Genomic DNA, 12,554 nt, shown 5'->3' with positions numbered 1-12,554 from the left:
CTTGCCTTAACAAAGGAGTTGAATACTTGACTCAAGACTTTTAATTTTTCATTATTTTCCCCCAAAAAATTCTGAAAAAAATGATACTTTAACATTATGGGGTATTGTGTGTAGATCAGTGAAACAAAATTGCAATTGAATACATTTTAAGTCACCCTATAAGACAACAAAATGTGGAAAAAGTCAAAGGGTGTTAATACTTTCTGGAGGCACTGTAGCAGTGAATGAAAACTACACATACCATCACCAAATTATTTGTACTGTTTCTTTTAAAAGTGTGGAAATACATTTTCTCGTATTCTGCACTCTGGACTTCCTTATAGCTGGACATCAAGCCCCTTAGTTAGCTCACACAACAGAGGAACTTCATATACTTGGGTTGCTGAGGTGTTGTCGAGCTAAGAGCGCACAGGTGATTTTAACGGTCCTCCAGCTTTTGAAAACGTCCGAAATGGTGGCTGGATGCATGGCACCTTTTGAGTTCACACCTCCACACCCCCCTGCTCTTTGTTAAAAGCACTGAATGGGATAACTGTCACACTTCGACTCTGACACCATTTTAGTGTCTGCTGTGTGCAGTTCACTCATTATTTATTTATTTAATTTAGCTACTTTACTAGGTCTGCTTTTCACTTTCAACATACACGTTTTAAAGGTGTTGGTTTAAAAAAAATGCTGCTACCCCCCTTTGTGTAGGTGTGTGTGTGTGATGAAATTAAAATAAATAAAATAGCCCTATTATTCTACTATATTTCTACTACTGTCTCACTACTATTATTTCATAAATTACAGCATGCATGGAAAACCAACAGGTAATTGCAGCACATTCACTTCTGATAACAATGTATTTGATTAATTTATCTATCTCAGTCCCTCTCTGTGGGAAGCATAGCGGCACAAAAAGTTGCTGCAATTCCTCCTCCGAACAGAACTGGCGCTGTACCCTCAGCGGCACACTGGATCCTTGAGGGGTGGAACTTTGACCATCCATCAGTTAGCTAAATTATTTCCAAGCGTAGCACCCACTGTCACTTTTGTTTTTTCATATGTATGTGTTTTATTTTACATGAAACGAGATGTGGTTTATTTATTTACTAAGTTGGCTGTCGTTGGTGATACAAATATCTTTCGTCACACTAGCAATTGGTGAGTTTACTTGTAACGTTACGTGTTGAAGTTGTTAGCTTCGCCACATTGCCTTTATTTTCCCACCCGCCTTGTATTGATACCTGTCACTTTGACCTCGGCTCGGAGTGACAAACAATCGACAATGTAGCGGAAGAAAATGTATTCAACTGACTTGCTAGGATAATATTAACCTTGTAGCTAGCAATGCACACAGTGTGGCAAATTCCCATAGCTAGCTTGCTATCAAGCTAAAAGCCAACTCAATCAGGTAACTAGCTAACGTTAGCTATGGTACATGTTCAAGAGAGTTTAAGCGAATCGACTAATAGTTTTCACGTGAAACGTTAGTAACCAATCATTTGACATTAATGCCAACAAGTCGTTGCCTATGTAACATTAACCACTCATCTCGTCTTGCCTCAACCGTTTCATCCACCCTGCAACTTGTGAAAAAGCTAACTAGCTATTGTTAGCTTACTACCGAAATAGCTAACACCTGTACATTGTCATTGGGCCAGTTCGTTTTGCAAGGGCCGGTGCCCCGGGTGGGTGGAGATTACTTTAAAGACTAATGGATTAGTCTAAGATTTGAAACTCCGCCGACCTGGGGCACTGGGCCATGTAAAACAAACTAGTGCTAGTGGCCCCTGTTGTTGTTATGCAAGTGGCTAATTGTATTAGCTAACTATCTTTTACCACTGTTTACAAAAGTACGCAAAGTACTGTACCGTTACTGTATAGCCAATGAACTTAACAGAAAATCAATAGCTGGAGAGGAATATCTAGCACGCAACTGTTGCCCTGTCCTGTCCACGTTGGCACTTTCAGAAACTCATGATGTCATCTCACCTGGCAACGTTTAACCTCTGCCAGCTCGAGCATGCGTACCTGTGGAGGATGGGTTGCAACATTCCATTGCGTCTTGGGCCGAGTCATCAATGATTTATCTACTCAATAAAAAAAGCACATGCCGCCTATATCTCCACCAAATAAATTATAGACTACTGTACAATAAACTAAGGGAGATGCCTGGTTTATGCCCTTAAAAAAAGTCTAATACGCTATTAGGCTTAGCTTTGCAGATGGCTTTATACATTATTTCCCCCCTTGCGCTACATAAATGTGCGTCTGTAAGCATAGATGATAATACTAGTTTCAAAGTGATAGTCAGTGAACCTTGTTTTGTTACATAGGCATAAAAAAGATCCCCTAAAATCCAATCTTGTTTGACAGTTAATACGTATTATGACACTGTCTATTTAGCAACTCATCAGCATTAACTTAATATTTACTAATAACTAGTAAATTAAGATAGTCCATGTGGATGTAATGCTCTTTTTTGGTGGTCTCTGGTACATTCTAATAATGCCTTCGTTACATCTGAAATCCACAGCGATATTATTGAATACTTAGGGTATTTACCTCCCAGATTGGACAAATGTGTTCTGGAATTGGGTTACAATCTAAATTACTGAAAATGTATGAATTCAGAAAGAGAACATTCAACTTTTATTTTTTTTACATTTAACCTGTCTTCTCTTGAGATAAAATAATTTTACTGCAAGATATGAATAGACACAATTGTTTCTTCTTCAAATTATGTATTTTATTATCTTGAAAGAATACACTACCAGTCAAAAGAACAAACTATCAAATAACACATGGAATCATGTAGTAACCACACTCTTGGCACACTCTTGGCATTCTCTCAACCAGCTTCATTAGGTAGTTACCTGGAATGCATTTCAGTTAACAGGTGTGCCTTAAAAGTTAATTTGTGGAATTTCTTTCCTTCATAATGCGTTTGATGCAATCAGTTGTGTTGTGACACGGTCTGACAACAATTTTTAACGCCTTCCTCTGACACCGCCTGGTATAGCGGTCCTGGATGGCAGGAAGCTTGGCCCTAGTGATGTACTGGGCCGTTCGCACTACCCTCTGTAGTGCCTTGCGGTCGGAGGCCGAGCAGTTGCCATACCAGGCAGTGATGCAACCAGTCAGGATGTTCTCGATGGTGCAGCTGTAGAACCTTTTGAGGATCTGAGGACCCATGCGAAATCTTTTCAGTCTCCAGAGGGGTAATAGGTTTTGTAGTGCCCTTTTCAAGACTGTCTTGGTGTGCTTGAACCATGATACTTTGTTGGTGATGTGGACACCAAGGAACTTGAAGCTCTCAACCTGCTCTACTACAGCCCCGTCGATCAGAATGGGTGCTTGCTCGGTCATCTTTTTCCTGTCGTCCACAATCATCTCCTTTCTCTTGATCACGTTGAGGGAGAGGTTGTTGTCCTGTTACCACATGGCCAGGTCTCGGTCTATAGGGAGGAGGTCATTCTCATCGTTGTCTGTGATCAGGCTTTCCACTGTTGTGTCATCAGCAAACTTAATGATGGGGTTGGAGTCGTGCCTGCCCATGCAGTCATGAGTGAACAGGGAGTACAGGAGGGGACTGTTGAGGATCAGTGTTGAGGATCAGCATGGCGGATGTGTTATTACCTACCCTTACCACCTGGGGGCGGCCCGTCTGAAAGTCCAGCATCCAGTTGCAGAGAGAGGTGTTTAGTCCCAGGGTCCTTAGCATAGTGATGAGCTTTGAGGGCACAATGGTGTTGAACGCTGAGCTGTAGTCAATGAATAGCATTCTCACATAGGTGTTCCTTTTTTCCAGGTGGGAAAGGGCAGTGTGGAGTGCAATAGAGATTGCATCATCTGTGGATCTGTTGGGGCGGTATGCAAATTGGAGTGGGTCTASGGTCACTAGGATAATGGTGTTGTGGGCCATGACCAGCCTTTCAAATCACTTCGTGGCTACAGACGTGAGTGTTACGGGTCGGTAGTCATTTAGGCAGGTTACCTTAGTGTTCTTAGGCACAGGGACTATGGTGGTCTGCTTGAAACATGATGGTATTACAGACTCAGACAGGGAGAGGTTGAAAATGTCAGTGAAGACACTTGCCAGTTGGTCAGCGTATGCTCGGAGTACATGTTTAAAGGTCTTACAAACAAACATTGGCTGCGGAGAGCGTGATCACAGAGTCATCCGGAACAGCTGGTGCTCTCATGCATGTTTCAGTGTTACTTGGCTTGAAGCGAGCCTAGAAGTAAATTAGCTTGTCTGGTAGGCTCGGGTCACTGGGCAGCTCCTGGCTGTGCTTCCAGGTTAGTGTCCTGCGCCTTGAAAGTGGTAGCTCTACTCTTTTAGCTCAATGCGGATGTTGCCTGTAATCCTTGGCTTCAGGTTGGGGTATGTACGTACAGTCAATGTAGGGACGATGTCATTGATGCACTTATTGATGAAGCCAATGACTGATGTGGTGTTCTCCTCAATGCCATCAGAAGAATCCTGGAACATATTGCAGTTTGTGCTAGCAAAACAGTCCTGTAGCTTAGCATCTTCTTCATCTGACCACTTTTTTTATTGACAGAGTCACTGGCGCTTCCAGCTTTATTTTTTGCTTGTAAGCAGGAATCAAGAGGATAGAATTATGGTCAGATTTTCCAAATGGAGGGAGAGCTTTGCATGCTTGCGTCTTTGTGTGTGGAGTAAAGGTGGTCTGGAGTTTTTTTTCCCACTGGTTGCACATTTAACATGCTGGTAGAAATGAGGTTAAACAGATTTAAGTTTCCCTGCATTAAAGTCCCCTGCCACTAGGAGCGCCGCCTCTGGATGAGCGTTTTCCTGTTTGTTTATGGCCGTATATAGCTCATTGAGTGTGGCCTTAGTGCCAGCATTGGTTTGTGGTGGTAAATAGGCGGCTACGAAGAATATAGATGAAAACTCTTGGTAAATAGTGTGGTCTACAGCTTATCATGAGATACTCTACCTCAGGCGACCTCGAGACTTACTTTGATATCGTGCACCAGCTGTTGTTTACAAATATACATAGCCCGGCACCCCTTGTCTTACCAGAGGCTACTGTTCTGTCCTGCCGATACAGTGTATAGCCCGCCAGCTGTATTTTATTCATGTGGTTGTTCAGCCACGACTCGGTGAAACATAAGATATTAGTTTAACATCTTTTGGCACATGAACCGCTAGCGGGACACCTACGACAACATCCGGTGAAATTGCAGAGCGCGAAATTCAAAATACAAAAATCGTAATATTAAACATGAATGAAAATACAATTGTCATACATCATTTAAAAGCTTATCTTCTTGTTAATCCAACCGCGTTGTCACATTTCAAAATGCTTTACGGCGAAAGCATACCGTGCGATTATCTGAGGACAGCGCCCCACACCAAAATACTTTTTCCACCAGCACAGGCGTCACAAAATCACAAATAGCGAATAAATAAATCACTTACCTTTGAAGAACTTCCTGTGTTTGCATTCCCAAGGGTCCCATCTACACAATGAATGGTCGTTTTGTTTGATAAAGTCCTTCTTTATATCCCAAAAATGTCTGTTTAGTTGTCGCGCTTGATTCAGTAATCCACTCGTTCAACATGCATACAAACGAATCCAAACAATTACCGAAACGATGTTTCTAATTAATCCTCAGGTATTCTAATATCTAAATAAATGATCATATTTAAGACGGAGAATAGTATGTTCAACAACATGCACCAACAAGACTACATATCTAATGAGAGACACCTTGGAGTTTTTCCAATTACTTGCTTATTTTAAAAAGAAAACAAGCCCGAAACCCTTTCTAAAGACTGTTGACATCTAGTGAAAGCCATAGGAACTGCAATCTGGGTCCTATCTATTTGTATATCCCATAGGCAAGCATTGAAATGACCTGTGACCTAAAAAAAAAAAAAGAGAAATTCTGGATGGGTTTTCGCCTGCCATATCAGTTCTGTTATACTCACATACATTATTTTAACAGTTTTAGAAACGTCATAGTTTTTTCTATCCAATGCTACCAAGTATGTGCATATCCTAGCTTTTGGGCCTGAGTAACAGGCAGTTTACTTTGGGCACGTCAGTCATCCGACATTCCGGGCAATAACCAGTATGCTAATGAAGTTAATGGCCTGTTGGTAGGATATACGTGCTTGTAGTTCGTCTATTTTATTATCCAATGATTGTACGTTGGCTAATAGGACCGATGGTAAAGGCAAATTACCCACTCGCCGCTGGATCCGTACAAGGCATCCCGACCTTCGTCCTCTGTCTCTATCTCTTTCTCCGGCGAATGACGGGGATGAGGGCCTTGTCTGGAGTAAATCCCTCTCGTCCGACTCGTTAAAGAAAAAACATTTCTTTCAATACGAGGTGAGTAATCGCTGTCCTGATTTCTAGAAGCTCTTTTCGGTCATAAGAGACGGTGGCAGAAACATTATGTACAAAATAAGTTACAAATAACGCAAGAAAACACACAATAGCACAATTCGTTAGGAGACCGTAAAACAGCAGCCATTCTCTCTGGCGCCATCATAGGCTATGATTACTAAGACATGAAGGTCAGTCAATACGGAAAATGTCAAGTTTCTTCAAGTGCAGTTGCAAAAACCATCAAGCGCTATGATGGAACTGGCTCTCATGAGGACCGCCACAGGAAAGTAAGACCCAGAGTTACCTCTGCTGCAGAGGATAAGTTCATTAGAGTTACCAGCCTCAGAAATTGCAGCCCAAATAAATGCTTCAGAGTTCAAGTAACAGACATCTCAACATCAACTGTTCAGAGGAGACTGTGTGAATCAAGCCTTCATGGTTGAATTGCTGCAATGAAACCACTACTAAAGGACACCAATAAGAAGAAGAGACTTGCTTGGGCCAAGAAATACGAGCAATGGACATTAGACCGGTGAACATTTGTCCTTTGGTCTGGAGTCCAAATTGGAGATTTTTGGTTCCAACCGCTGTGAGACACAGTGTGGGTGAACGGATGATCTCCACATGTGTATTTCCCACCGTGAAGCATGGAGGAGGAGGTGTTGTGGTGGTGCTTTGCTGGTGACACTGTCTGATTTATTTAGAATTCAAGGCGCACTTAACCAGCATGGCTACTGCAGCGATACGCCATCCCATCTGGTTTGCGCTTAGTGGGACTATCATTTGTTTTTCAACAGGACAATGACCCAACACACCTCCAGTCTGTGTAAGGGCTATTTGACTAAGAAGGAGAGTGATGGAGTGCTCCATCAGATGACCTGGCCTCCACAATCCCCCGACCTCAACCAAATTGAGATGGTTTGGGATGAGTCGGACCGCAGAGTGAAGGAAAAGCAGCCAACAAGTGCTCAGCATATATGGGAACTCTTTCAAAACTGTTGGAAAAGCATTCCAGGTGATGCTGGTTGAAAGAATGCCAAGAGTGTGCAAAGCTGTCATCAAGGCAAAGGGTGTCTATTTGGAGAATTTGAAATATAAAATATATTTTGATTTGTTTAACACTTTTTTGGTTACTACATGATTCCATATGTGTTATTTCATAGTTTGATGTCTTCACTATTATTCTACAATGTTGAAAATAGTAAAATTAAGAAAAACCCTTGAATGAGAAGGTGTTCTAAAACTTTTGACCGGTAGTGTACATTTTAAAGGTTCAATTTAAAATCAAACGAATTGTGTGATGGGCACTTTTTCAAATGGAAAAGTGTGTATCTAAAATTAAGAGAACAGATGCTCAAKAAAGTGCTTGGTCCATATGTGTTCAGAGAAGAGAGAGAACGACATCAGTTCAATTAGTGAAATCATTTTAATAGTTAAAAAAAACAAAAAAACTTTGTGAATTGCAGTATGTCATTTATAAAAGAAAATACGTGTTTAACAACTGACCCATATATTTCTTCTTTAAGGCTTCAAGCTTCCTTTTAAGAGGCATTTTCTCAGATTGAAGAATGACGCAGGTGTTAATCATGGGCTTTGCTACACAGAAAGCAGCATTTGACCACTCCATTGTCAACACTTTGATTAAATCAGTAGACCTAGATCCATGTCTTTGAAAATATCATATCAGTATCATTAGCTTTTAAAACAATTCAGTCTRTTTTCTTTTATCAAGTTTTGGACCAGAGTGAGTCTGTCTCTCCACTAGCCTACCTATTGTTCCTGCAGTGAAGAGGATTCACCATCTTCATCGAATGTTTTCATAATTTATCTGCAGATAATCGCCAAAAAGCCTACAAGTATGCAAATTAGGGAAGCAAATGAAAGGCTTTCTTACAGGTGCGATTCGGTAGGCTGCTGACGAGTCACTCACTTTTAACGCCACTGTCTGGCAAGTCCTGATAGACTTCATATCGAAAATACAAATGAGATCTTTAGTTTACTTGTCCCGATGTGATACCATGGACATATAACTACGTTGTATGATTTATGAATGGCAAGGATATGACATTGACTTTATTCAGTCAGTTTGACACCATTTATAAACTAGTCAAGCTTGCTGATCTTCTGTAAATAAGAATTTGTTCTTAACTGACTTGCCTAGTTAAAGRTTAAATAAAGAAAAAATTACTGTTCATCAATCAAATCAAATGAAGACTTAGCTCTCTCAAACTCATCTCCCATATGTATTTTTATTTTCTTTTAATTTCACCTTTATTTAACTAGGCAAGTCAGTTAAGAACATCTTATTTACAATGACTGCCAAACCTGGACGACGCTGGGCCAAATTGTGCGCTGCCCTATGGGACTCCCAATCACAGCCGGATGTGAAACAGCCTGGATTTGAACCAGGGACTGCAGCGACGYYTCTTGCACTGAGATGCAGTGCCTTAGGGCTCCCGAATGGTGCAGCGGTCTATGTAGGGTTTTCAGCCATTACATTCGCCCACATTTGGTTCTGTGTAAACTACAATTGACACTGTTTTTAACGTCAATTATCATCGCTCTCTAAACGGTTTTGGAAACATATACTGATATGCCCTTTGTCTTTCATGTCAGTGAAAAATAATCTTTCAAATAAAATATACAATTATTGTAGCAGTTTTGCACAGATCCTGTGTGCCTCCAGCTGACCAACTGCTCTTCCTCCTCAGCTCACACACAGGTGTTCGGAGCACGCTAGATAGCTAATTGGCGCAGGTGATGGCCTATGTCTACTGTCTGTCTTCTGTAAACGAGCGTTGTAACATGGAGATATGGCCATGTGTGAGCACTAACCCTATAAAAGGTGTATCAATGTACCTTTTTGGATTWTGAAAATTATAGCTTGCTGATTTGAATACGTTCCTTATTTTTCCAAAACATTACCGCAAGTGATGCATGTACATTTTTTGTTCAATCGTCGGGGCTCTTAACAAAACTTCCCCTGTCAGAAGATACTATCGTCAGTATGCACCAAAGTAGTTAGGGGGCTATGCCCCGGCACTTCCAATGTGCCAGAAAACAATAGGCTAAGTGGATTTTGACTCGTCGTTTCCACAATATATGGGACGTGCAAATTGACTCGCATGGATTATGGAGGAGCATCATGTTTTCCTCCCTCCGTGTGAAGATATTTGACTGCAACCAAAGCGTTCACAACACATACACCCAGGTACCGGGAGGTGGGACAGACGGCAAACTGTCAAACCAGCAGTGTTTCCCGGTCATTGCTCACTTTGACTGACAGGCACCTGTCCTATAAATAGATCACTTGAAGATGAATATCGTTCATTCTAGTTGGAGGGCTCGGCAGACTTTTTTTTTCTGGCCTGAGAATTGAAAAGTAGCTTAGTTAATATTAAGTGGAAAAGGTACCCGACTGAAAATGAGTGTGTAACCGGCTGTATAGCCGACAGCCGGCGCTAGTGGAAAACTCTGGTCTGTGTGTAGAAGGGCGGACGAGTGGGCGAGTGCCTTGCCTTGCGTGATGAGATGCAGTGTCCTCCTGTGTGCTTGCCTGGGGTGTATCTGTCACCAGCTTCTCTTTGACCTAAATGTTTTGACTTGTTATAGTGCCGTTGCCTCAAGTAGCCTCTTCTGGAAGCATGTTAGCAAATGTCTGCTTCTATCTAGGCTACCTTCAGTTTTTCAGGGGTTATTTTGGGTTGTGTGTGTTATTCCTCAATTGATCTCATCTCTCGTACGTTACAGTGCAGTCTATAGACGGGTTAGCTGACAACGTCACCAAAATGATGCGCACTATTGAAATGGGGCAGAAGTCCGTGAGTTGCGATTCTGAGCGGTCAGATAGCTAGCAACCAGCAAGTGCTCATTGTGCAAATGTATTTATGTTTTCAATAAACATCGGAGACTTAATGTAGTTCATGTTGACAGTCAAAGCCCACCCCGTCTGTTTTACCTCATAGTTGCGCACGTGGGGGTTTTGTTACTAAACAACCAACCYGTCTATGGACAAGCTGGTAATGCATTTGGCTTGTTCTTGTTATTTATTAGTATGTCTCTCCTCCTCCTCCCCCCCAGCTGCTGGCCTGTATTATTTGGCAGAACTAATAGAAGAATACACAGTTGCCACTAGTCGAATAATAAAGTACATGATACTGGTGAGTAGTGTCTCTTGACTGATATCAAATCGATCACAATGCAAATGTTTTCCTCAAGTAGCACTTGTATTTAGAATGTCATGGAAATGGACCTCTCTGACCACCCAATCTCTCTCCCTCCATTCCCTCATTTAATAGGGGCTAGGAGTTTTTCCTGGTCACCACTTTACCCGACCAGGAGAAACTCCAAACCCTAGTTATAGCCTATAAGGTCCTGGGTTTTTCAAGATCATGTGATCAGGGAAAACCCCTGGCCCTTATGTCCTGTAACCTTGACTCCCAGTCCAGATGTTTTGAAGTGCTAGCAGCTAACCGTTGCTCTGTGCATGCATCCTCTCTAGTTCTCCACAGGCGTGCTGTCGGGGCTGTACCTGTTTGAAGGCTTCCCATGGCTGATGATGGGCTGTGGTCTTTTCACCAACCTGGTGTACTTTGGCCTCCTGCAGACCTTCCCTTACATACTGCTGAGCTCACCTAACTTCATCCTCTCCTGTGGTGAGCATCAGAGACAGGCAGCTGCAGAGGCAGAAACCAGTGTGTTGTGGGGATAGCTTCTCTATGTATAGACGTCTATGTACAATATGCTGGGACAGTAGTGTTTACCTGATCACGCAATCTGATACATGTTCAGGAGTTTTAACATCTGTCTCTCTCTGCCTGTCTCTCTCTCTCTCTCTCTCTCTCTCTTCTGCCTGTCTCTCTCTCCTCTGTCTCTCTCTCTCTCTGCCTTCTCTCTGCCTGTCTTCTGCTTGTCTGTCTCTCTTCTCTCTCTGTCTCTCTCTCTCTCTGCCCTCTCTCTCTCTCTCTCTGCCTCTCTCTCTCACTCTCTCTCTCTTCGCTGCCTGTCTCTCTCTCACTCTGCCTGTCTCTCTCTCGCTCACAGTAAATTGGTTGGTGTGACCACTACATGGCCTTCCAGTACTTTGCAGCAGAGTATTACCCCTTCTCAGAGGTAAGCTTAGGTCACACGCTAAGGTAAGCCTAATCTGTGTTGATCACTCCTGAGCTCCAATGAGCAAAGAATTGCAGGGTACATATTCATTTATTCACTTAGCACATGACACAATGGAAGGGAGATGGCTCATACCTCACCAAGGGAAAGATGGTTGCTATGAAATAGAAAGCTCTGATTAGTTGGTCGGCCAGTCAATCAAGAAACCAAATTATTTTACAAACAGTCAATATAACACTACTAGGACCTGAAGTTAGGAGCTGATCATGACAAACTCTCAGCCCTAGTTGTTAGCTCTAAGGCCCAGAATTTTACCTGGTTAGGAAGAAATCCTGGTCTTGCCTTGTACCCATGTGTCTCCTCCGTCCTCACCCGCCATGTCACTTCACCCTCCATGTCTCCTCACCCTCCATGTCTCCTCACCCGCCATGTCTCTTCACCCTCCATGTCTCTTCACCCTCCATGTCTCTTCACCCTCCATGTCTCTTCACCCTCCATGTCTCCTCACCCTCCATGTCTCCTCACCCTCCGTCTCCTCACCCTCCATGTCTCCTCTCCTCACCTCTACCTCTTCTTCTATCCCTGAAGGTCCTTGCGTACTTCACCATCTGTCTGTGGATTATCCCCTTCTCGTTCTTCGTGTCACTCTCTGCTGGGGAGAACGTGCTTCCATCCACCATGCAGCAAGGAGGTGAGCTCTATGATACTGTTCACCTTGTGGGTGGACGAACCAGGTCGTCTTAATACTGTTCACCTTATGGTTGGACCAACCAGGTTGTCGTAATCAATCAAATATATTTATAAAGCCCTTTTTACATCAGCCGATGTCACAAAGTGCTATACAGAAACCAGCCCAAAACCCCAAACAGCAAGCAATGCACCTGTAGAAGCACGGTGGCTAGGAAAAACTCCCTAGAAAAGCAGGAACCTAGGAAGAAACCTAGAGAGGAACCAGGCTCTGAGGGGTGACCAGTCCTCTTCTGGCTGTGCCGGGATGAGATTATAACAGTACATGGCCAAAATGTTCAAACGTTCATAGATGACCAGCAGGGTCAGATAATAATAATCACAGTGGTTGTAGAGGGT

At 42.7% G+C, this 12,554-nt stretch overlaps 1 protein-coding gene across 1 annotated transcript in view; it reads left to right on the top strand.

Moving 5' to 3' along the window:
- Positions 1-953: 953 nt before the first annotated feature.
- LOC111960322 (protein TEX261) overlaps positions 954-12,554 on the top strand; it is a 30,626-nt gene continuing 19,025 nt past the window's right edge. The window contains exons 1-5 of the mRNA XM_023982287.2: positions 954-1,146; positions 10,437-10,516; positions 10,858-11,012; positions 11,402-11,468; positions 12,057-12,159. Coding sequence (XP_023838055.1) covers positions 1,077-1,146; positions 10,437-10,516; positions 10,858-11,012; positions 11,402-11,468; positions 12,057-12,159 — 475 coding nt within the window. The 5' untranslated portion in view covers positions 954-1,076. The remainder of the gene's footprint in view (positions 1,147-10,436; positions 10,517-10,857; positions 11,013-11,401; positions 11,469-12,056; positions 12,160-12,554) is intronic.

Source organism: Salvelinus sp. IW2-2015, linkage group LG37 (assembly GCF_002910315.2).
Source record: "Salvelinus sp. IW2-2015 linkage group LG37, ASM291031v2, whole genome shotgun sequence".
In the NCBI taxonomy this organism is placed as follows: domain Eukaryota; kingdom Metazoa; phylum Chordata; class Actinopteri; order Salmoniformes; family Salmonidae; genus Salvelinus; species Salvelinus sp. IW2-2015.
The sequence above is the reverse complement of the archived record's forward strand: the minus strand, read 5'-3'. Positions and strand labels throughout refer to the sequence as shown.